The sequence below is a fragment of the Rhinoderma darwinii genome, chromosome 7 (genome assembly GCF_050947455.1).
Source record: "Rhinoderma darwinii isolate aRhiDar2 chromosome 7, aRhiDar2.hap1, whole genome shotgun sequence".
NCBI classification, from domain to species: domain Eukaryota; kingdom Metazoa; phylum Chordata; class Amphibia; order Anura; family Rhinodermatidae; genus Rhinoderma; species Rhinoderma darwinii.
Window position 1 is genome coordinate 45,199,904 of NC_134693.1, and position 26,322 is coordinate 45,226,225.

Below are 26,322 nucleotides of genomic sequence, written 5' to 3' on the forward strand. Positions count from 1 at the left end.
ATGTCTTGGCTTTGGTACAATCTTGTTCTAGGCCTGACCAGGGGCTTGACATATAATTGAAACAACTACAGATAGAGGGGTCGAGCGCAAGGAATAATAAATATAGCTTATCTTAAATCAATGGTATATCTATATCATGGGGTACATCATCTTAATGAGTGGACAAAGTAACAATTTAATTTAAGATTTTTTTATGTTCAGTAATGTAAGTCTTAGATAAAAAAAATAATCAAATTTTTTGCTACTTATTCCTGTATTTGTGTCTTGTGAGCAATGACCCACAAATGATTCACAAAGATCAACAAACAGTAATACAAGAAAGGTTAAAACATACTGGCGACTAAATGTGAATCAGAAACTAACAATCATCAGACCTCCAGAACCTCTGAGCTTGACTTACATGTTTTATCAGTATATATGTATCTATCATGTATCTATCATGTACATATCATGTATGGAATACCAATGCATCATTGGAAGGGTTGTTAGATAAGACCAAACCCCTGTTCATATGATCTCCCACTCTGTAGCACTCAACACGTACGACCATTCATTGGGATGGGCATCATGTATTATCACATTTCTCCTGCAGTGGCCACTGCAGGAGAAGTGTGCGGCCAACTGCAGTTCCTCCCGTCTATAACAGCTGATCAAGTGGGGTTTCAGCTGTCAGACTCATAAGGGACAGCTAATCATCAGCAGGTTCCCCTTTAGGGTAGGGGTTGTGCAGTAGTAAAAACCCCTTCAATGTTGTTGAATGATATGCAAGTTAAAAAATAAAAGAGACAACTTTAGTAGCCTTCTATACTATAGTTCAGACCATTAAAATGTCGATTAAAAAACATCAAATTATCAAAAAATATTTCTAAATACAGATTTCATGAAACATACGCTGCTCTAGAGCATTAAAATAGGAAACGGTTATTTACCAAATTGTTTTTCTCAAAACGTTTTCTACAAGAAACTGTAAATGAATTTGAGATGAATCCACCAGCACTGGTGTACAGATTCAAAGGAACATGTGTTCATGTATTAGAAAGAAATCAGAAACCATGGGGGGTATACAGGGAGCAAGAGACTTGAAGTAAGCAAACAAAGATGTGAACCATGTAAGCTATCCATTTATAGATGCATATATGAATTTTTCTATGTCCCATGTACCATGGAGTAGAGCCAAAATAAACATGGGTGCACCTCAGATAAATCCAGTCTGGAAAGGTTGGACACAAAGCTGCAGTTATTGCTGTGAGCCAGGCTTGTATTTGGATACTCTGTAGATACATAAAGCCAGCGCTGAGCTTGCTGGTAAATGGATATCCTGTTCTAAGGCTGAAGAGGACGATGCTTGGGATTTGCTTCTGGCACTCCGACACAAATATTGTTTGGAAAAAGGAAAGCAATAATACAGATTTTAATGCAACTTGGGAGGCAAAATACTTTAGGGTCAGCTTTGAGACAAGTCCTCAAGTGCAGGCAGTAACGAGGGCATCGAAGCAATGTTGGACAACTTAATAAGAAAATTATTCTCTCAGCTCTTTGCTGTCCATATGCACTTTAGCTTTAAGATGTATATTTTATTGCTCGCAATGTAGCCAAGCTGGCAGCGCCCTTAATAATAAAAAAGCTACAAAACTATAAAAATAAAAACATGTTCTACTAGCCTTAGACTAGAAGGTTTCGAGAGGGAGAGTGAGATACATACATCATTAGAGAAATGAGCTTTGACCGCTCCAGCAGTAGTGCTCTGCCATACTTCAGGTGGCATCCCCCCCCCCCCCCACACACTCCCAGACCACTGTGCGCTTTTTTTTTTTTTTTTAATAGGCCACTATCTATTGGATTTAATGGCGATAATGCCTATCTTCCCCGCCCCCCGGTTCCTCTTCCATTCCAGGAGTCGCCAAAATGAGTGTAAAGAGTTTGCCAGACACAGGTTCTGCGTCGATGCCCAGGGTTAATCAGCCCTCATCAGCTCCAAGGTCTGCTAGAGTGACGCGATCTGTTACCACTCAGGCTTGCAGGCTGAGGAGAGGGAGAACCTATCACAGCCTGGCCTGACGGCTCTAGCTCCCGCCCTTGGTCTATTTATACCCTCACTTGCAGCATGCTCCTTGCCTGTGATTGTCTAGTTTCCTGGCTCTGCGATTCCTGCTATTTCCCCTATTGACCGCTGTTACTTTTTGACCCTGACTATTCTCCTGCTCTGATTTGCTACTACCCACGCCCCTGGTTTGATTCGACTCGTTCACCACTGCCTGTTGCTCACAGTGTTTCCGTGGGCAACTGCCCCTACCCCCCCCTTGCTTCTGTGTGCCCTTGTCTTGTATTGTCTGTCTTGCACTTACTGAGCGTAGGGACCGTCGCCCAGTTGTACGCCGTCCCTTAGGATGGGCCGTGCAAGTAGGCAGGGACTGAGTTGCAGGTAGATTACGGCTCACCTGTCCGTCTTCCTACGCCGATTCATTACAATGGGTCCTGATGCTGTCCAGTGACAGGTTGTACTGTGCGGTGGAGCACGCAACATTCTAACGCTGCCAGCGTTAAGACCATGTATGTGGTGGTGCCTGAAGCTGAAGAGGAGTACAGGAGTGCAGAGGTTAAGTATATAGAGTGGTCTGGTCTGAGGTCTGAATAAATTTAGGGGTCTGGTCATGGGTTTGAATTAATTTTGGGATCTGATCTGGGGTCTGAATTAATTTTGGGGTTTGAGGTCTAAATACATTTTTGGGTTTGGACTGGAGTCTGAATTAATTTTGGGATCTGGTTTGGGGGGTGTGAAGTAATTTAGTGTCTGGTCTGGGGTCTGAATTAATCTGTGTTGCTATAGAGGCTGGGGGTAGCTGCAGAATCGAGGGGCCAAAGATATCCGGGCAGCAAACTCTGCAGTTGGCAGAAGTCATCACAACAGTCTAGGCTGGATGGAGAAGAAAAGGAAACAGAATGACTTCAATCAGAGAAGACATCACCTGTGAGTTTCCTGACATGTGTGTTATAGTAAATCCTTGTATTCCCCATGAGATCACAATTCTGGAGCATCTTTACTTAGAACTTTGTATTGTTACATTCATCTGTTATTCCTCTGTGAAATGCATGACTAAGACCTGTACTACATAGAGACTTTTTGTAATATAACTAATTCATTTTAACTATAGAGCTACAGCTGAAGTAAAAATCAATACATTGAGTTGCATGCAATGTTGTGGACTGCAGCTGTTACTCGACAGCAAAAATAAATCAGTAGTGCTACAAAAAGTCTTCATGTAGACATAACACTAAGTGTTACCTTTCCCCTATCAATAGGATGTGTCCCAGTACAGTCTGATACCGTCAGCTTTGATTGGACACTGCTAGTGTGTAAGGACACAGCCCTTTGACAAGTGAAATAGTAACACCCAGTTGTCAATTTATTTATACATTTCCAGGAGGCATAAGAAAAGCAGAGAGAGTTGCTGGGTATCATAACTTATTATTATCTACAGACCTGGCCACCACAGGGTAGATGTATGGTTAGCAACTTCCCTTGGAGAAAACAGCTCATCGCCAGGGTTTTCATTTTCAGAAGGTTTGTCATGGGGAGAAAACGCCTTTAAGTGTCACAACTATTTTTTATGTTTTTGTTGAAGATGGAAGTAACACAAAAAGTGTGTTTTTAAGTACAAAATGTAAATTTATGACAAAAGTACATAACATAAAAAATAGGTTCCTTACCAGCCTATCCGGAAATACTCCAGCACGGAGCAGAGATGCTTTCCAGCTGTCCACTTCTTCCTGGGAGTCACAGGCAAGTTCCAGGCATCTGTAATCTTTGTAAACATTCCTACAAGCCACAAGATCCAGAGAAGAAGTGTAAGATTTAACTGGGACAAATTTACACCTAAAAGCCTGGTGTTTATACACTGTTGAAATACGCTCCAATATTGAGAAAGCCACATTATGGAGTTGATCCCTTGTTAGAATTAAATATTGACGTTGCCTTTCTAAGGCTCTGCTCTCACTGGTATCATGAGTGCCGTCATTAAAGGACCCAAGATGTATGTGACAGAACCGTTGTATAATGGACCCTGTCAGATCTCATCAACTTATAATGGGTCCATCATGTTGCCCATATTAATACAGTAAAGGACAGAACAGCAGACTATGCTATTCTGGCTGAGAGCAATGGAAACCTGACGGAACATACCCTAACACCAGTGTAAACATAACCTTACTAGTATTAAAGTTCAAATATTACACTCAGGATGAAGATACAATCTACTATTATTACATTTCCTATCCTCAATAAATATATAATAAATGAAAATAGCAAATGATCATAATAGCTAGCGACAGCTGAACAAGTTCTCGAAATTGATTCGATACGTATCTTCGTATATACATACAATGACATTTTAGGTAACGGATTTAGTAGTAATATTGTCCTGCAAGACAAGATTTTGTTCCCCAGAATGAAACCCATGTGCTAGTCCACTATCCACTATAAAAAAATCAACGCCCTGATCCCTAATTTTGCAGACATGATCTTCTTACTATCTTGTTAAAAGAGTCTTCTGAAGAAAGCATCGGAATAGCCCTTCCGACAGGCTGCAAAATCTTTTTTCAGTAGACACCATGACGGACCATACAGAATTTTTTGGGGTAACCCACTTTTATTTGTCCCTTCAGGAATTCAATGATATGCACACTGTTAAGCTAGAATGTTGGAATATATCTATAAGCAGTACATTAAAATACCAAATAGTAAAAAAGAACATATTAAATGGTATCAGTATATACTAAACATTTTAAACCTACCCTGTAGACAAAGGCAGCAATATTCAATAATTAAGAAAAAAACAAAAGAAAACGTATCTGTTGAAAAAATACAATTATTCAGTACTTTAATCCCATTTAGGTATTAAACCTATATTTTGAGACTAGATTTGACAAAAGAACATCTCATCTAATAGAAGCTCAACTTATTATGGTCATTTACGGAGGAAATAAAGAGGTGGAAGTGATAATTATACGTAGCAATCAAGGTTTAACATGAACAAGTTCGTTCTCCAATCCAATGATTTCATAAGGAACACAAGGTCAAGCCTTGTGATTACAGGAAGCAAGGGATTCGCCTCTAGCTAAATCAAGAGCACTGGGGTAACTATGACAGTTTGACAACCATTATGATTATCTTGATGATGATGATGCAGTTTAACCAGGAGGCCACACGAGGTTACATCTGTTAGTGTTATATGTATAAAGGTCTATAGTGAATTCAGTGAAGCAAATTTTTGGTGTTTTTTAATTACAGTTTTCATCTTGAGTTAAAGATTTTAGTATTTAAAGAATAAAAAAAATTTTTTTGAATGGCCATATACATAGACAAACACCAGAACCCAACGTGGCAAGTAGGAATCCTAACTAATGTTGATCTACTTTCCCCACTATAGATCCCTTTGGATGGTTTGATGCTTTGACTGTATTAAAACCTCACATTCGATATTGTGTTTTCGGTGTTCGGTGACACTAGCCTTTACGCTTTTCGAATTTTCTTCCTAACATCAGTGTGTTTCCTGGCCCAGGACTTGTAGTCCATAAGAATTGAATGTCAATTTTTGCAAATGGTACCTCAAAAGGTTATACGCAATTATATTACAAATAATTAAAGCCTCAAGCACACCAGCATATTTTGATTATTCACTACATGGATCACAAATACAGTGTTACTGCTATTCACTGGGGCCATGCATACCACCATGGCGATAAACGCATGAATTTATATTCCGCACCGCAGGTCAATTTATTAACGCTTATGCTGCGTTTATTTTACGCAGCGTAGGTATGAGATTTTTTTAATCTCATCCACTTTGCTGCTACTGCAAATGCTGCGGAATTTCCGCAGCGTTTACGCTACGTGGGAACCCGGCCTAAGGCCTTGTTCACACAGTGCAGATTTGATGCAGAATTTGCATGCATTTTTTAAGTCAAAAAACAGAATTGGATAAAAGGAGAGGAGCACCCTTAGGCCAGGTTCCCACGTAGTGTAAACGCTGTGGAATTTCCGCAACGGAATTCTGTGCGGAAATTCCGCAGCATTTACAGTAGCAGCAAAGTGGATTAGATTAAGAAAATCTCATGACCACGCTGCGGACAAAAAAAACGTAGCGTAAATGTTAATAAATTAACCTACGGTGCGGCATTTAAATCCTCAGCATGTCAATTTATGCTGCGTTTTTGTTGATTTTCTGTTGCAGGTTTTCCCCATTGAATTTAATGGGGATGCACGACCTGCAACAGAAAGCCAAGTGTTGCGACTTTTGCGGCGGAACCGCAGCGATTCTGCCACAAAAAGCGCAAAAATGTAATAAATCATACTTGCCCAGAACGCTCTCTTTCTTCCTGCAGTCTGGCCTTCTGGGATGACGTTTCTCCCCATGTGACCACTGCAGCCAATCACAGGCTGCAGCTTCACATGGCCTTCAACGTCATCTTGGGAGGCTAGACTACGCTCATAAAAGAGAGAGGGGGTAAGTATGTCAGTTTTGTTTTTTACCCCAGCACTGCATTCCGCAGAAGAAATTCAGTTCCAAAAACTGCACCACAATCTGGTGCAATTTTTCGGACGGAGGGTGCTGCGGGTTCCAGGTCGGATACACAGCGCAGTTTTTACGCAGCATATTCGACCCGTGGGAACCTGGCCTTAGGTTGTTTTTTCAGCAAGCACATGGATTATTGCAAGTTCTTTTCAAATGAAAAGAACTGATTTTGAGTTGAAAGAAATTTCTGCAACAAAATCTGCTGCGTGTGTGTCTTCCCTAATAGAGATGTTACCTTTCATTAAAATCCTACAAAACAGGAAAACATGTCAGCCGATTGTGAGGGCTCAGTAACCAGTATGAAAAAATACTTCAGGATTTATTTATTTTTTGAATATAGTTTGTGACATGGAAATAAAAAATAAGTCATTTCCTGATGATACTTTTCCTTTACAATGAAAAAAGTTTAACCTTATTATGTATCAAGTGATGTATTATAGAGGACACGTGGACCTAGGTCTTTTTTGAATGTCACTAATTCTGGTTTTTATATGTGGATAATGTGAACAAACTGTTAATCGTAAGGTTATACAGGCACTAAAAAATCTAAAGCCAAACAATAAAATGTTCTACGGATGTGCTGCGCTTTATATCGATAGACTGTATTTTTTTTTTTATCTCTACCACCTCAAATGCAAGTCCTTCCTGCCTGTCAGTTCTCAGTATCTGAAAGCTTGAAATAAAGTTGGGGACAGCAAAAGTGAAGACGTTATGTGTCTGGAATTATATTTGTGAAACGATCCATCTGCTCCTAGTTAGCTGCGGCATATGACTAACATTTTCTAACTAGGCGTGTCCCCTTTTCGGTCACTGCAAACCAGATCTTCATTCATTAAATTAACCCATTTACTTTCATGAAGAAAAAAAATCTTACAGTTATTCCTCAGTATCTTCCTTGATTAAAATTAACTCATTGTTTTTCTTTACTGTGTCATTAGGGAGGAGACACGAGAAATAGTCAAGAATTACATAAAAAGATGAGGAAAGACCAATGCTAATAAAGTCGCACATCCAAAACAATTTAAGTTACTTTATTATAATATACATGAAAAAGTACAAACAATGAGCACTGCAGTACCCAAAAGGGGAAAAACATCTGAAAACAATTAAAGAGGCTCTGTCACCACATTATAAGTGCCCTATCTCCTATATAAGGAGATGGGTGCTATAATGTAGGTGACAGTATTGCTTTTTATTTCGAAAAACGATCTATTTGAAACCACTATGAGCGATTTTTAGCTTTATGCTAATGAGTTTCTTAATGCCCAACTGGGCGTGTTTTTACGTTAGACCAAATGGGCGTTGTACAGAGGAGTGTATGACGCTGACCAATCAGCGTCATACACTTCTCTCCATTCATTTACACAGCACTAGCGATATAGTTATATCGCTATGTGCAGCCACATACACAAACACTAACATTACTGCAGTGTCCTGATAATGAACATACATCACCTCCAGCCAGGACTTGATGTTTATTCAGAATCCTGACACTTCTGAATCTTTTCTGTGAATTACAGCAAGGCAAGCGTAATCTCGCGAGATTACGATGTAACCTGTCATTTCAAACGAGATTACGCTTGCCTTGCTGGAATCTCACAGAAAAGATTCAGAAGTGTCAGGATTCTGAATAAACATCACGTCCAGGCTGGTAGTGATGTATATTAATTATCAGGACACTGCAGTAATGTTAGTGTTTGTGTATGTAGCTGCACATAACGATATAACTATATCGCTAGTGCAGTGTAAATAAATGGAGAGGAGTGCAGGACGCTGATTGGTCAGCGTCATACACTCCTCTGTACAACGCCCACTTGGTTTAAAGTAAAACACGCCCAGTTGCGCATTAAGAAACTCATTAGCATAAAGCTAAAAATCGCTCATAAAGTGGTTTAAAATAGATTGTTTTTCTAAATAAAAAGCATTACTGTCACCTACATTATAGCGCCGATCTTCTTATATAGGAGAGAGGGCACTTATAATGTGGCGACAGAGCCTCTTTAAAAATGAAGAAAAGAGAGCACATGTCCCTGGCCTAAATAAATGCCAAAGGGACCCCCACTATTGCCCTATTAGAATTGAAACAGGAGACATGTCACTTCAAAGAGAGGACACCCCGAAAAAAAATCTGCATTTGAACGACTGAAATTGCAATGTCAAATATACTATAGAATGCAAAGATAATGCAAATAAATATAAAGACATTGTGCAAGATAGGAAAAGATGTGATTACCACACCATGCTGGTGGAATTAAAGACCGGGTCCTGTAAGGACAAAAGTGGGGCTGAGACCCCACATGTATCGCCGTTGGTATGGCTTCCTGTGGGGTAACTCTCTTTGGACAAAATGCTGTATTGTAAATCCCTAATGGTACAATATAATCAATGGATACACATAGTTGACGAAGGAATGGAACTAGTGGTGGCTGTGATGTACATGGACAAGACTCCTCTCAGCCCAAAGGACTCCATGCCTGGTTTACAAAAAACACTCTCCATCCCACACACAGTTTAGGCGCCAAATCTAAATAGGAACCAGGAAATTAAAGACAGTCACATGATACACACTGCCCAACTTCCGGAATACATATAGAATTACAGAATCCAGAACTGTAAACTCATGAATATTTAAAGATGCAGCAGGACATATTTGGTTAAAGTTTTTATTTTTGGAAAATGTATACAAAAACATACATTATGTCTCATTGGGTTTGCATTTCTCCAGGGAGGAATAAGGCCTCATACACACGACCGTAGCCATGTGCACAGTCCGTGATTGCGGCACGGACAGCCGCGGAGTATCATCCGTGGGGTGCTCGCAAATCACGGACCGTGCACACATCGACTTCAATGAAAACCTGCACCATATAATGACTTGTCCTATCTTTCTGCGGGCCGGGTTTCCGGCCAATGCACGGACCGCTCGTCTGCATGGGCCCATAGAAATTAATGGGTCCGCAATTCACCCGCAGATTTGCGGGTGAATGGCGGCCGCAAAAACACGTGTGTGTGCATGGGGCCTAAGATTCCTGAAAAATGTGTAGGAAACGTCAGGTACACGAGTTGTTGAAACACACGTGTGGCAGTATGCTAACAAGCAGAAAAGTCAGAGCTTCACTGGTGCCCCAGTCAGGGACTACAAGTGAAGGTACGTCTGGTTTTATGGCAAATTAATGCATTAAATTTAAAGGGTTGTCCCATTAAGACAATCACTGACCATGCACCCTATTAAGACCCCCTCCCCTCTATTAGATAGAACCAAGAGGTGATATAAGAGTAGCTACCGCTCTGGAAGAATCGATGTGTCCATATATGACATAGTCGGCTATTTGAATAGGCGCTATATAATTCTACATATATTACAATGCAGCTACAGGGAAAACAGTGTCTGCACAAGGGGTAGGCAGTCAACCAAGGGGGCGCAACATCCTCTCCTTACAAAAGGGGCTCCTTCATTTAATTGTATATAAGTCCCCAGGACAGAGCATTGTGTGTAAGGAAGGATGGGAGCAATTGGCCAGAGCACTTTATCCCAGACCTGAAAAAAAATATGTGGCTGCTCTCATCTTCCCTTGGTGATATCAACTGTTCGCTGGGGTTTGAGCATCTGGACCTACGTCAATTAGCTAACCTCAAGGCTTTAGAATTTAAGAATGAGAGGCTCTTACTTTCTTCAAAAACATTTCACTATAGACTGGAAAACCAGATGACCTTTTTTTAGACCAATTTGCCATGTAGCTGGTATGGACACTACATATAGATAGGTGTGAAAACTACAATATTTCATCATAAAAAAATAAACACTGGCAAATATAAAAAAAATATATATACTTTTCCCAAAATATTTGAAAGATATGTCGCTTCGTGATGACTGTGTCTATTTAATACCCATCAAATTAAAACTTTATACTCTGTGAACCGCCAACATCTTATATACTAGTTACAAATAAACTCATACCTGTTAGAAATTATCCTTTACTTTACATTTGACATGCCTAAAGAAGTTGGAGATATTGTGCATGTCAGCTATACACTGGAAATGTGCTGTACATTAACAAAAATAGTCTAATGCTATATTAGCCACAATAAACTACAAATCTGATATAACCTAGCCTGTATATCACATCATATAGATGTATTCGAGTTACTATGCACTAAAGGCAGTGACATACAATTCCCCCATAAACATACATGCGCAGAACGACCAAGCTTGCATGTTAATTTCAATAGGAAGAGATAAGGAAGATATTAATTCCCCTTTGTCAAAATCAAGATACCCATCTACACTAATATGGCATAACAGAGGTTCAATTCTGAAGATTATCTTGTGGACCAACTATACTATTTATGTCACTATATCCTTGTGAGTATAACTATTATCAATTAATGGGGCTTTCCCATCAGAAATATTTATGACATATCCACAGGAAACACAAAGCAGTAGAACGAGGTTTAGGGGGGCCCGTCCTGTGGATATGTCATAAATGTCTCTGATGGGAAAGCCCCTTTAATATATTATGGGGTATCAGATTTATCGAAGACTGAATTAAAAGGTTACAATCTCTTCATTCCCTTATTAATTTTCAGATCCTCTGATACTGTATGCAGTTTTCAACCTTCTCCACTTGTCTCATGTGGATGTGTTTCTCCCAGTAATACATGCTGGATATGAGAAGTATGTGTATCCCGGATGCTGTAGCCTTCACAAACTCTCATGTATCGGCACAACTTCATTCCTGTACTGCTTTCCCCTACTACAGCCCATGAGGAATCTCTTGTCCCTTCGGTTGACAGACACTGATGCTGAGGAGTGTGTGATCTCCCCCTTCTCCCCTCTGCAGAGTCTGCGTGCTACATAGCTTGTGTGATCTCATTCCCTCTGCAGACTGCCATGTCTGGTTTCCTCCCTATCTTCACTCAGATATTAACAGCCCATGTGACTTCACTTTCTGAAGACTTTGATGCTTCCCACCCTCTCCACATTCTGATCTGCTGTGTACAACCACTTCCAACTCCCATCTGCTATCTCTTAAGGCGACCATACAGTACATCTCCAATATTTCTCCCGATCTTCCCTCACACATATATGCTTGGTTTGGCCGAGTGTTCATGTGTTCTAAATTTGGGGAGGAGAATAAGCCGCTGTCAGACACCTCTGGTGGCGGCTTATATCCCTTGTTGAAATTCATCATGCCCGATCCTTTTTTTCCATGACATCTGCCAGACGAAGTTCGACTGTACATCTAATACACATTAGATGGTTAGCCAGTCCTGCCAAAATCATCAGGTTTGGCGGAAGTATGTGTATATGGCCACCCTGACACTGAGAAAAGCGAGGGAGAGAGAAAGTAACGTCAACCTCCAACAGGAGCAGTGTGCTGTCGGAATCAGCAGGACATCTATGTATGTATGGGATTTACACAAAATGTACACCAGCAAAATGGTGGGACATTTTCAATTAAGACTATTCAGATAATTGCCTAATTTTGCATTTAGGAAACAGAAAATAATTCAGTGCAAAGGTGTCCTTAGCCTTTAAGAGGATGGCAAAATTATTCTACTTTTACAATCATTGCATGGACAGATGGACAGCAATTTGTTGATGACAGTCACATAATCATTCACAAAGGTTAAAGCAGTAGGGGTCATAATAAAAACTACAAACTACAAACTCGGATACACTTCTTGCAGATATTAGATTTTCTCCAAGATGTAGATAATCCTTAAGTGTATAATTTCCCTTATACTTTTCCTTTTTCCCTGGGGTTACTCTTGCTCCATATCACATTTTAATAACATATCCCTGTGGTCAACACACATTATACTACAGTAATTCATTTTAATGAGTACAAATATCATGCTTTGTATGCAAGGAAATTATTTTTGGGGTTCTGAACAATGAAACCTTTTTCGCAGCTTTTGCTCTGTTCTTAGAGTCCCATGACGTTGTAGCTATTAGATTTTGAGAGTAAAATGTTGTCATTAGCTTTTTAAAGCTACATCTTTTTCTACTGGCTAGAGATAATCTTCAAGATTAAATTCAGTTTATATCAATTCAACGCATAACAGCAAGTGAGAGAACAAAAATCTAGAATATTTTTGTTTCAAAAACAAACTGAAACATTTTCATTTGTTACAGTTAACTTCTGGAAGCCATCACTATTGGTAAAGTTATACAGGAAAAAATGCCAAAAGCAACAAAGAAAATATGTAATATCAATTACTTCATGGGAATCCAAAAGATACAAAGTCTATAACTTGGAAAGGGTAATAAGTATATTTTTTTTACGGGAATGCAAATCTTTGGAAGTAAACCGTTCTATTGCTATGAAATAGGGAATACTACCTGGAAAAAAAATTGTGAAACCTAATCTGGAAAGATTCATCATTAAAGAAAGTGAAAGATTTGATTATTTTTAGTCTACTTTCAGATACATATTATTCGAAAGAATTACAAATAAAACATCAAGAATATACCTATCTATATTAAAATATGAGAAGTCGCTTTATCTCCTAACAAGATCATAATTTTTTCACTTAGACAGAACTGGACAGGTCTCTTCTTCCTTCAGTTATGGGCCCTACCTCCTGAAATGCCTATATCAGAATCAGTCACGGAAAGTCTTAAATCAGAATCTTGAGATCAGCATCTTCAGACTCTAACCAACCAAGAAATAGACAAGCATGATCCTTAGGATTAAGAAAAAGTCTATAACTTCCGACGGAGTATTATAACCAAAGCAGGTGTTTATGGCTGCCTGGGCAGTCATGCTCAGTTATGGTGGGAATGTTACATGTCCAGCAAAAGACAAGACAAACCCCCTGATCTCAGAAATGAGAAACCTACTGTAAGTAAGACTTAGGGCTAGTTTTGGAAGGTCCCGCTTCCAGCTAAAATTTCTCACAGGAGACTTACTTTAGTAACAGAAGACTTATGATTATCATATATAGGCTCCTAAACACTGTATGGGTTTATCTGAAAATAAAAAATGTGATGTTGTCTTATACTGCATTTCAAAATCCACATCAATGATCATCAAAAGTTGCATGGATCTCCCTTAGTTGTCTATATCTGTTTTGCTGCCAACACAAATTGCTCCCACATTACAATATCATTGTGGTTTTAGAAAGGATCACCGAAGTTATGTTTAAATAGCACTTCTGAAAACAAATAGTTTAGCTTGCCAACACTGACTTATTTATTTTGGGAAGGTGTACTCGACCCTATCTTTACTAGTCTTTTTATGAATGTGTAGCAGTAAAGTACTACAGAATATAACTCTACTCTTTTGCATACATGATTGGGGTCGGGGAAACTATTTCACCAAACAGGAAATGTCGGAGAAATACAATATATGAAAACCATATGACAACTGCAAATATCCCTGAACATCAAGGAAAGGAGCAAGGGCAGAGCAGGACAGTCAAAGGCAGAAGCAAGTGATAAAGGAAAAACAACTCTAGTTCTTTGACAGTGGTGTTTTTGCCAAGTAGTTTAGTGATCCCCTGTGTCTATTCTGGCTGCAACTGTTTACATTTCATAACAACATGGTTGAAAGTCTCTGACACTTTAACTGTAAAAGTGTAACTTGAATAAAAACAGTTACAGTAATTTAAAATTTTCAGAAGTTATCAGATACTTCAGCAGTCTTGGTCATCTTGTAATAATGTGCTGTATGTATTTGTAAGAGGAATACCATTTACTAGTAGTTGTAACTGTATACAAGAACTCAATAGTCATCCTTGCGTTAAAAGGTTATTCCCAACTCCGACATTTACGGCATATCTACAGGACTTCACCAGGTGGGAGGAGCCTAGTTCTCGAGATATCCTGTGGATACACCATAAATGTTTAAGATGGCAAGACATCTTAGACATTTGCCTTTTCAAGCATCTGCTATCCGTGTGTGAGATCGACTTTTGAATGGGTATTCCCAACATTCCATAAATGTCTGATTAATGAGAGTACCAGCTCTAGGACCTGCACCTATACCGAGAACGGGGGTCACCCAACCCCATTTTGCCTGGTGAGGGGGCAGCTGTCTGCTGAATACAGACAAGGACTTAGTGGAGAGGTGGAGGTGCGCTTGTTCAGCTGCTTTTGTAACTCCCATAGAACAGAATGGAGAGACCTTTCCACATAGCCCCATATGGAAGAGACCACCAGCTGCCACCTCACCAGGCAAAACAGGTGTCAGATGACTCCCATTTTTTCCATATAAGTGCAGATCCCAGAGCTGGGACCGGCATCTATCAGACATTTATGGCATATACTGTGGATATGCCATAAAGGTCAGAGATGGGAATAACCCTTTGACACAAGGATGACTTTTGAGTGGTAAGAGGGAGTTATACCAGGTTGGATGGTCCTCCTGAATACACGACTTGACTTTCTCAAGTCAGGATCACTTCAGTGAGATTAAAGTTGTAAAAGTACATCATTCCTATTGGAGTTACTCCCTTTAATTACATATGGGCTCCAATAATACACGTGCAAAGCTGTGTGGAAAGTCTAAATTCCTGCTGTTCTACAGATGTGAGAGTACATGGACATGCTTTATTTGTTTATTTCTGTATGTCCCAACAATGAAACATTTTTAAGTGCATCTTTCATGCTGCTTGTATGTATAAAGAAGAACAACAGCAAACAGCATATATGAAATGTAATAAAACATCTTACTATGGGAAATGCCTCCAAAGTTCTTTTTTTGGAGTTCTCATTTGTGCACTGTGCCATTCTGCATAGTTACTGTAAATGTTCAATGTGAATTTACCTCTGCCAAGTAATGCCACTTGGCCATTCCCCTCCTGCTGCTTCAAGACACAAGATACCCAGGCAGCTACTGAATATGACTGTTTAAGTGAACAATTCAGCTTATATTACCTTACAATTTGAAACCGGGCGTGTTGAAAAGCATAGAAAAAGCACTAGCAAAGTTATAGGTTTTGCGGACGTCACAACTGGTATTTTTCCATGCAATTGTTAAAAAAAACAAGAACTGGCAAGACGACTAAGACTTTATTATTAGGAATGTCCAACATAATAATAAATATTAACCAATTCTGACATCCAGTTGATGTTAGGAAAGACTTTTTTAAATTTTAGTGCAAATTCGGAATATTATGATTTTTCAAAAACAAAGGTTACAACCAAGGTTACTAGTATTCGTTTTTATGTCCTGACAACCCCCCCCCCCCCCATCTCAGCTGAACATATGTTATTTTTCATCAATACTATGTAACTATATACAAAGAAGATTAAAAACACACTTTTTGCTTACATAGATGTTGCTTACATTTCAACAATCGTACACAGCAAATGGTGCAAGCAAACACAATAATTTTTACAATCTGAATTTTGCATTGTGCCAAATAAGATTTACTATCTCTAGGAATGATGATGTAATGAGTCAACCAGTATTTGTGACCACAGAGGGATTTTCTTTAAGAACATGACATGGTCTTCGGAAGTTCAATGCTGGCCAGTGATGGTGAGCGTATAACCAAAATTACTTGGCTTGACATTTTATTTTCTGAGAATATAAACAAGACTGAAACAAACATTATTATTGGCGTTTTCATTTGGGGTCATGGCAAACTGGGCATGGGGGGGGGGGACTTCTGTTCTGAATGGTTAAAACTGGCACCATAATGGGGGACCTATTTTGATCTTTGCTATGGGGTCCCACTCACTTCTATATTAGCCACTGCTGTAAACAGAAACCAAACCTGAATATTGTTACTGATGTCATCAGCAAAAAATATTTTTTTCAATAACTCAAATATAGAAAAACTGTTCTATGGTTGTGTATACTGTACCATGGTATAAACATAAAGATGAAAGATGTAGATGTCAAACATCAACCTCAGTTCAACATAAGAGCATTCAGCTGAGTCTTTCTCATTCTACCTCCTGTTCTGTTTGTCCTGCTGTCGTCTTTTTTTACCATCATGATTTTTCTTCCATGTCTGGCATCAGACATGGTGACCTGTCCTTGCTTTTTCTCTCTTTTCAGCCTTAATACAGCTATAGGACTCCACTCACATTAGCATTTCTAGGTTTTCATAAGGGGTTCTGGTGCTTTTTATGGCAAGAATGCAACACTATTCTCGACATAAAAATACCAGAACCCCGATGAACTCCTGACGGACCTGAATATAAGTCATTAGGGTCTGTCAGGATTTTTTGGTATGAGTGAAACCATCATAGCTGTTATGTAAATTATGACCCTAATGTAAATAGTGTTAATCTCAGTTTGTCGTGCACTGTTCCCCTTTACTGTACCATGTGGAGTATATTTCCCACATATAGTGTGGGGAAAGGCAATCAAGACATATCACACTTACATAATAGATGTATTAGGGCTGAAATTACATATACACAACTTATTTGTTGGAAACGGGGGACCCTGGTGCTGTAATGCGCCGAACACTTGGACAAATAATGAAAATTCCGTTTATCTCTCAGGGACTTTGTTAGGAAGAACATGTTATAAATATGTTTGGACACAATGAAGAATAGTTTCTCTGCGAACATATAAAACGTGTCATAGTTTAGCTTTTGGGTATTCCTCATCATACCGTTGCTCAGTGTTGAACAGCGCAAAGATGTGTTTGCTGGACATGAAGCCTTTTTCCACATCACAGACTTTTAGATTGTCCAAAGGTAGCATGTACTTCTTCTCTTTTTCCTACACGGGAAGAAGAAGCAAAAACAAACCAATAAGCTTGGATACAGTAGAGGTCTCACATAGTGCCAGCATTGCACAGCATTACTTCCTTCACCTCAATTAAACCTAAATGAGCTTGGCAGCTGGAAAGGTCTGTTAGCTAGTCAAGGAATATCTGAGAAAGCACAGTGCCACCGGCTTCAGAGGACGCTGCCATTTCATCATGAATAAATGTATTATATGCTGTTCTCATGACTGCAAGCATGAACTTACCCTGGACTCCAGAATGCCTGTAGTAGTTATAAATTAGTATTCCCAAATCAGAAAACTCATTAGACGGCCAGTTGGACTGTGCCACACATTCATTAAAAATCAGATGCCCAAACTTTCAGAATAAATCTGATCTCCACATAAAGTTTAACTCGGGAAGAAACTTGAATATCCACTAAATAGCCATGTTAGGGGATCTACCACCCACAAAATTGACTTAACTGGGTTCACATAACTGGATATTCTTGAAGGCTCTCCTGGTCTTTCACCTGAGCATGACATCATCATTGCCTGCAGATTACATCAATTTACCTTCACTTTAATTAATTGCTCTTGCTTAATACCTTATTTCAATAAGGGGACATGACACCTACAGGCTCTGCACTAGGAAAAACACAGGGGAAAACTTTTTGTTGCATTAGCAACTTATATATAAAAGGAGTACTATTTCCAAATGTTTACTGCACTGCGGGGCAAGGTGTTGTATACTTTGGGGGTAAAAACTATTTAAAACAGCCCAGCATATTACAGTTTTACTATAGGAGGTTCAATTCCATCATAATCATAATTTTATTGATAACAAGAGAAGAAAGTACATACAAATTGAAAAACCTGACTTAAAAACAGACTTAAAGGAGTTGCCCAGTCTTTATTTTATTTTTTACTTATTTGTAGAATAGGAAATCATAGAGTTTTCAAATATACATGTATTAGAACTTCTGCTCACATACATTTCTTATAGTGCATGAGGCCCCCGGCCCAGTGGAATGGTACAGCCCACAGATTAGTGCTGTGTAATGCATCCACAGGCCACCCGAATATGATCAAACATGGCGTCAGTCATGTGACCCACCACACACCCATTCACTGTGCCTGTATTCACTGTCTAGATGATTTATAAAATGGCTGCCTGTCTTTAGGTGATGTTGTCATGTTGTTAATAAGGTTAAATTAAAAAAACACACGCAGGAGACAGTGAGAAGAATGTAAGAGCTGCTCCTCACAGACACTGACAGACATGATTATGAGATGTTGCTGTAGGTAGAAATACTTTATAACTTCTCCTCCTCAATAATCTACTATTTACCAGTTATATACCTGGACAGCGTTACCTGAATGCCAGTGGTCACATGATGTGGGTCACATGACTGTGGATTCAGTTATCCTATGGGTGCATTTTTATGGACAAATCTGTGGGCTATACCATTTTTTTATTTTTAGACAGAGACAACTGAACTGATATAAGAAAGATATGTGAGCAGAATTTCTTATACGTCTATATTAGAAACCCGTATGATTTCCTACTCTATAAATAAATTAATAGAAAAAATAAAAAGTGGACAACCCCTTTAATGACCAAAAAATGGTGGACAACCCTGATCTAGCGTAATAATAACCCCATAAGTAACAGTATTATCAAGAATGTTCAAAAAAGGCAACTAAATGCCAGTATGTGCACACGATAACCATAAACAAGGAATAATAGGCATAAGTTACAAGGTATAATAAATATAGGTTGCAAGAGCAGCAAGTGCAGTAACCAACAAGAAAATGCTAAAAATAAAAATAAATAAAGCAACATCCACTTAAATAAGAGACTATATTAGTTGTTTAGCAAGTGAGCTGAACATCAGGAACAAACAGCAGGGAGTCCACCATGCGTGACACGCGTTTCGCACAAAATGCTTCGTCCAGGCGTCGTTTGACATAGGAGTAGGATTCTATATAAATACATAGGGATCAGTCAGGGGATGACACATAATATCTAAACACCTGTTGGCCATAAGTGGGTAAAGACTGTATCTGTAAAGACGGGGTAGGGAGACAGACAGGTGAGCCCTAATCTACCCGCCACTCAATCCCTGCCTACTTGCACAGCCCGTCCTAGGCAACGGTGTACAACTGGGCGACAGTCCCTACGCTCAATAAGTGCACAATAGACCAACAGACAAGGGTACACAGAAGCTAAGGGAAATGGGGCAGTTGCCCACGGCAACACCGTGAGCAACAAGAGTAGTGAACGAGCCGAGTCAAACCAGGAATGTATGAGGTAGCAAACGCAGAGCAGGAGAGTAGTGAGTAAAGCCAGTGTAAAGGATCTGCCAGACACAGCTTCTGTGTTGACGCCCGTGGTTAATCAGTCTGCACCTGCTCCTAAGTCTGATAGAGTGACTCGATCTGCTACCACTCAGGCTGGTAGGCTCAGGAGTGGGAGAACCTATCACAGCCTGGCCAGACGGTTCTAGCTCCCGTCCTCGGTCTATTTATACCTTCATTTCCTGCTTGTCTCTGCCTGTGATTCTTTCCTGTTTCCTGGCTCTGCTCCTCCTGCTATCATTATTGACCATGCTTCATTTTGACCCTGGCTTTACTGACTACGCTCCTGCTCTGCGTTTGGTACCTATTACACTCCTGGTTTGACTCGGCTCGTTCACTACGCCTGTTGCTCACGGTGTTGCCGTGGGCAACTGCCCCATTTCCCTTAGCTTCTGTGTACCCTTGTCTGTTTGTCTGTCGTGCACATATTGAGCGTAGGGACCGTCACCCAGTTGAACGCCATCGCCTAGGGCGGGCCGTGCAAGTAGGCAGGGACTGAGTGGCGGGTAGAATAGGGCTCACCTGTCTGTCTCCCTAACCCGTCATTCCAGCCAGGGTCAATTTGAAGCAGAGGACAATAGTACAAGCAGCTCAGCAGAGCCAGGAAACAGACAGAATCACAGGCAAAGGAGGAGCAGGAAATGAGGGTATAAATAGACAGAGGGCGGGAGCTAGCTCCGTCTGGCCAGGCTGTGATAGGTTCTCCCACTCCTCAGCCTCCCAGCCTGAGTGGTAGCAGTTCGAGTCTTTCTAACAGATCTAGGCACAGATGCAGGCTGATTAACCACGGGCATCGACAAAGAAGCTGTGTCAGGCAAATCCATTACAGTACCCGCCCTTTAATGAGGGGCCACTGGACCCTTCCTAGGTGGACCTAGCTTGTTGGGGAACCGAAGATGGAACTTCCTGAGCAATAACCCGGCGTGAACATCCCGGGCGGGTACCCAAGTCCTCTCCTCAGGCCCCGTAACCACTCCAATGGACCAGGTACTGGAGGGAGTCCTGGACCATCCTGCTGTCCACAATCTTGGCCACCTCGAATTCTACCCCTTCAGGAGTGTGAACAGGGACCGGAGGTTTCGTCGAGGTAGCCAAGATCTTGCTTCCCTTTCAGGTCTCTTTTGAGGGTAGGTCTGCTACCGGCAGTGCCTTCATGGATTCAGGGTCTTCTGCTAATATTATGTCTGTGGAATTTGCTATGTCTCTAGCTATGTCATTGATTGATTTGCCTAAACCTGTCCCGGTAGTGGGTATCGACTCCACTCCACTTGCTAATGGTTATTTTACGCAGCATACCCCTGTTTTTGAACTCCTTGTTGGCTCCATGCATTTGGAGCAGTGCTCTGTACTGGTGATGCCGGGATTATCGTCCGATTTGGTTTTAGGCCTTCCCTGGTTGCAGATGCATAATCCCACATTTAACTGGAATTCTGGGGATCTTACCAAATGGGGTAATGAATGCATGACGTCATGTTTTTCTGTTAATTTTATTTCTCTCCCTGAGGAGGTGAACACTCTACCTGAGTTTATTCAGGACTTCGCTGATGTTTTTTCTTAAAAGGCCTCCGAAGAGTTACCTCCTCATAGAGAATACGATTGCGCAATCGATTTGGTACCAGGAGCTAAGCTCCCTAAGGGTAGGATATTTAATCTCTCTAGTCCCGAACGTGAAGCCATGAGAGAGTATATCCAGGAATGCCTGGCCAATGGTTACATTCGCCCCTCTACTTCTCCGGGTGGTGCTGGCTTCTTCTTCGTAGGGAAAAAGGATGGTGGTCTTAGGCCGTGCATCGATTACCGAAACTTGAATAAGGTCACTGTAAGGAACCAGTATCCCCTTCCTTTGATTCCTGATCTCTTCAATCAGGTTCAGGGGGTCCAATGGTTCTCTAAGTTTGATCTACGGGGGGCTTATAACCTTATCCGCATCAGAGAGAGGGATGAGTGGAAGACTGCGTTTAACACACCCGAAGGTCATTTCGAATACCTCGTCATGCCCTTTGGGTTGTGTAATGCTCCCGCGGACTTCCAGAATTTCATAAATGAGATTTTAAGAGACTACCTGGGGGTATTTCTTGTAGTGTACCTTGATGACATACTTGTGTTTTCCAAGGACTCGTCCTCCCACATTGAGCATGTCAGGAAGGTACTCCAGGCCCTTCGGGAAAACAAACTCTTTGCTAAAACCGAAAAATGTGTGTTTGGGGTGCAGGAGATACCATTTTTGGGTCAAATCCTTACTCCTAATGAATTCCGCATGGACCCTGCCAAGGTTCAGGCTGTGGCTGAATGGGTCCAACCTGCCTCCCTGAAGGCGTTACAGTGCTTCCTGGGGTTTGCTAATCATTACAGGAGATTTATTGCTAACTTCTCGGTCATCGCTAAGCCTCTTACGGATCTTACTCGCAAAGGTGCTGATCTCCTCCACTGGCCTCCAGAGGCGGTCCAGGCTTTTGAGGTCCTTAAGAAGGGCTTTATCTCGGCCCCAGTGCTGATTCAGCCTAACCAAATGGAGCCATTCATCGTGGAGGTTGACGCCTCCGAGGTGGGAGTGGGTGCTGTCTTGTCCCAGGGTACCAGGTCCCTCACCCATCTCCGTCCCTGTAACTCTTAGCCATTAAATGGGCAGGTACCCAAGTCCTCTCCTCAGGCCCGTAACCTCTCCAATGGACCAGGTACTGGAGGGAGTCCTGGACCATCCTGCTGTCCACAATCTTGGCCACCTCAAATTCTACCCCTTCAGGAGTGAGAACAGGGACCGGAGGTTTCCTCGAGGTAGCCAAGGACGGGGAGCATCTTTTCAGGAGGGAGGCATGGAACACGTTGTGTATCTGAAAGGACGGAGGTAACTCCAGCCGGAAGGAGACAGGGTTAAGGACCTCAATGATCTTGTACGGCCCTATATATCGGGGAGCAAATTTTTTGGACGGGACTTTAAGGCGCAAATTTTTTGAAGACAGCCACACCAGATCCCCGACCACAAACAAGGGTTTAGCAGAACGTCTATCTGCCTGAGTCTTTTGTATGCTCTGGAACGCCTCTAGGTTCTTCTGAACCTGGGCCCAGACTGTGCACAGTTCCCGATGAACGACATCTACCTCGGTATTGTTGGAACCACCAGGTGAAATGGAGGAGAACCGTGGATTAAACCCAAAATTACAGAAAAAGAGGGAGACCCCTGACGAGTTACTGACCCGGTTATTAAGGGAAAATTCGGCGAGGGAAATGAAGGAGACCCAATCATATTGACAGTCAGAGATAAAACACCTTAAATATTGTTCTAGAGACTAATTAGTCCTTTCAGTTTGGCCATTAGTTTCAGGATGGAAGGCCGAGGAGAAGGACAGATCAATCTCCAACTTTTTACAGAAGGCTCTCCAAAACAATGAAACAAATTGTACCCCTCTGTCAGAAACAATATTGTCAGGAAACCCATGGAAACGCAGGATGTGTTTGACAAACAAGGTAGCTAACATCTTAGCATTGGGTAGTTTCTTGAGGGGCACAAAGTGGCACATCTTACTGAAGCGGTCTACTACAACCCACACCACCGACTTGCCTTGAGATGGAGGCAGATCGGTGATAAAATCCATGGAGATATGGGTCCAAAGTCTCTGGGGAATGGGCAAAGAACATAGTAAGCCCGCTGGTCGGGACCTGGAGTCTTGGACCTAGCACAAGTTTCACAATCGGCGACGTAGGCCTTAACGTCTTTAAGCAACCCAGGCCACCAATAGGTTCTAGAAATGAGGTGTTTGGTACCCAGGATGCCTGGATGGACAGATAGTGCAGAGTCATGATTTTCCCTGAGTACCCTTAGCCAGAATTGCAGGGGAACAAACAGCTTGTTCTCAGGAAGGTTCCCGGGAGCTGAACCTTTATCAGCCGCAATTTCGGAGACGAAGTCAGAATCAACAGAGGAAATGATTATACCTGGGGGCAAAACACAAGCAGGATCTTCCTCCAAAGGAGGGCTGGCCATAAAGCTACGCGACAGTGCATCAGCTTTAATATTTTTAGACCCAGCCCTATAGGTGACCAAAAAGTTGAATCTAGTAAAAAAAACAACGCCCACCACTTGTTTCGGGTTTAGCCTCCGGGCAGATTCTAGGAAAACCAGATTCTTGTGGTCGGTAAGGACCGTTACCTGGTGCCTAGCCCCCTCCAGGAAGTGGCGCCACTCTTCAAATGCCCATTTAATGGCTGAGTTCGCGGTTGCCAACGTCATAGTTACTCTCAGTGGGGGAGAACTTCCTGGAGAAGTAGGTACAGGGACGGGGATGGGTAAGACCCCTGGGACAAGACAGCACCCACTCCCACCTCGGAGGCGTCAACCTCCACGATGAATGGCTCCATTTGGTTAGGCTGAATCAGCACTGGGGCAGAGACAAAGCACCTCTTAAGGACCTCAAAAGCCTGAACCGCCTCTGGAGGCCAGTGGAGAAGATCAGCACCCTTGCGAGTAAGGTCCGTAAGAGGCTTAGCGATGACCGAGAAGTTAGCAATAAATCTCCTGTAATAATTAGCGAACCATAGGAAGCACTGTAAAGCCTTCAGGGAGGCAGGTCGGACCCATTCCGCCACAGCCTGAACCTTTGCAGGGTCCATGCGGAATTCGTTAGGAGTGAGTATTTCACCCAAAAATGGTATCTCCTGCACCCCAAACACACATTTTTCAGTTTTAGCAAAGAGTTTGTTTTCCCTAAGGGCCTGGAGAACCTTCCTGACATGCTCAATGTGGGAGGACCAGTCCTTGGAAAACACAAGTATATCATCAATGTACACTACAAGAAATACCCCCAGGTAGTCTCTTAAAACCTAATTTATGAAATTCTGGAAGACCGCGGGAGCATTACACAACCCAAAGGGCAGGACGAGGTATTCGAAATGACCTTCGGGTGTGTTAAACGCAGTCTTCCACTCATCCCCTTCCCTGATTCAGATAAGGTTATAAGCCCCCCGAAGATCAAACTTAGAGAACCATTGGGCCCCCTGAACCTGATTGAAGAGATCAGGAATCAAAGGAAGGGGATATTGGTTCCTTACAGTGACCTTATTCAAGTTCCGGTAATCGATGCATGGCCTAAGACCACCATCCATCTTCCCTACGAAGAAGAAGCCAGCACCTACCGGAGAAGTAGAGGGGCGGATGTAACCCTTGGCCAGGCTTTCCTGGATATATTCTCTCATGGCTTCACGTTCAGGACAAGAGAGATTAAATATCCTACCTTTAGGGAGCTTAGCTCCTGGTACCAAATTGATTGCGCAATCGTACTCTCTATGAGGAGGTAACTCTTCGGAGGCTTTTTTAGAAAAAACATCAGCGAAGTCCTGAATAATCTCAGGAGAGAAACCAAATTAATAGAAAAACAGGAAGTCATGCATTCATTACCCCATTTAGTAAGATCCCCAGTATTCCAGTTAAACGTGGGATTATGCATCTGCAACCAAGGAAGGCCTAAAACCAAATCGGACGATAATCCCTGTATCACCAACACAGAACACTGCTCCAAATGCATGGAGCCAACCATGAGTTCAAATACAGGGGTATGCTGTGTAAAATAACCATTAGCAAGTGGAGTGGAGTCGATACCCACTACCGGGACAGGTTTAGGCAAATCAATTAAAGGCATAGCTAGAGACATAGCAAATTCCACAGACATAATATTAGCAGTAGACCCTGAATCCACGAAGGCACTGCCACCAAAAGAGACCTGAAAGGGAAGCAAGACTTACCACCAAAAGAGACCTCAAAAGGGAAGCAAGATTTTATTAGGCTTCATATTTACGGGAAATACCTGTGTGCCCAAGCAACCTCCCCGATGGTCACTTAGGCGCGAAAGTTTTCTGGCTGCTTTTTCTTATGCCTAGGACAGTCGTTCACTTGATACTTGTCATCCCCACAGTAGAAGCAGAGACCATTCTTCCTGCGGAACTCTCTACGTTGTTGCAGAGACACGGAGGCCCCAAGTTGCATAGGTTCATCCGAGTTTTCAGTGGAAGAATGAAGCAATGGAACCTCTGGAGCCATCTTAGGGGAGTCAGAGGAAAAGGCACAAAAACGTTCGAGTCATCGTTCCCTGAGACGTCGGTCAAGACGTACCACTAAAGCCATAACCTGATCTAGAGAGTCCGAAGAGGGATAACTAACTAACAGGTCTTTCAGGGCGTTCGACAGACCCAATCTAAACTGACACCTCAGGGCAGGGTCATTCCACCTAGAAGCTACACACCACTTCCTAAAGTCAGAACAGTACTCCTCAACGGGTCTCTTACCCTGACGTAAGGTCACCAGCTGACTCTCGGCAAAGGCAGTCTTGTCAGTCTCGTCATAGATGAGCCCGAGAGTGGAAAACAAAATCAACAGACGAAAGTTCAGGGGCGTCAGGAGCCAAGGAGAAGGCCCATTCCTTGGGGTCGTCCTGGAGCCGGGACATAATTATACCCACTCGCTGGTTCTCAGAACCTGAGGAGTGGGGCCTTAAATGGAAATAGAGTCTACAACTCTCCAGGAAGGAGAAAAAAGTCTTCTGGTCCCCTAAGAACTGGTCAGGCAACTTGAGGTGGGGTTCTAGAGGTGAGGTGGGGGGCACTACTAGGATAGCATCACGCTGGTTGCACCTCTGAGCCAGGTCTTGGACCTGTAGGGAAAGACCCTGCATTTGCTGAGCCAGGGCCTCAAGGGGGTCCATAGTGTGTCAGGGACCAGGGTA

At 41.9% G+C, this 26,322-nt stretch overlaps 1 protein-coding gene and 1 long non-coding RNA gene across 2 annotated transcripts in view; one reads left to right on the forward strand and one right to left on the reverse strand.

Annotated features, from left to right (window-relative positions):
- Positions 1-26,322, forward strand: part of LOC142657846 (uncharacterized) — a 484,403-nt gene that overhangs the window by 235,367 nt on the left and 222,714 nt on the right. The gene's annotated exons all lie outside the window — the stretch shown is intronic.
- DNM3 (dynamin 3) overlaps positions 1-26,322 on the reverse strand; it is a 194,078-nt gene that overhangs the window by 51,104 nt on the left and 116,652 nt on the right. The window contains exons 12-13 of the mRNA XM_075832025.1: positions 17,154-17,263; positions 3,709-3,817 (exon numbers count right to left, since the gene is read on the reverse strand). Coding sequence (XP_075688140.1) covers positions 3,709-3,817; positions 17,154-17,263 — 219 coding nt within the window. The remainder of the gene's footprint in view (positions 1-3,708; positions 3,818-17,153; positions 17,264-26,322) is intronic.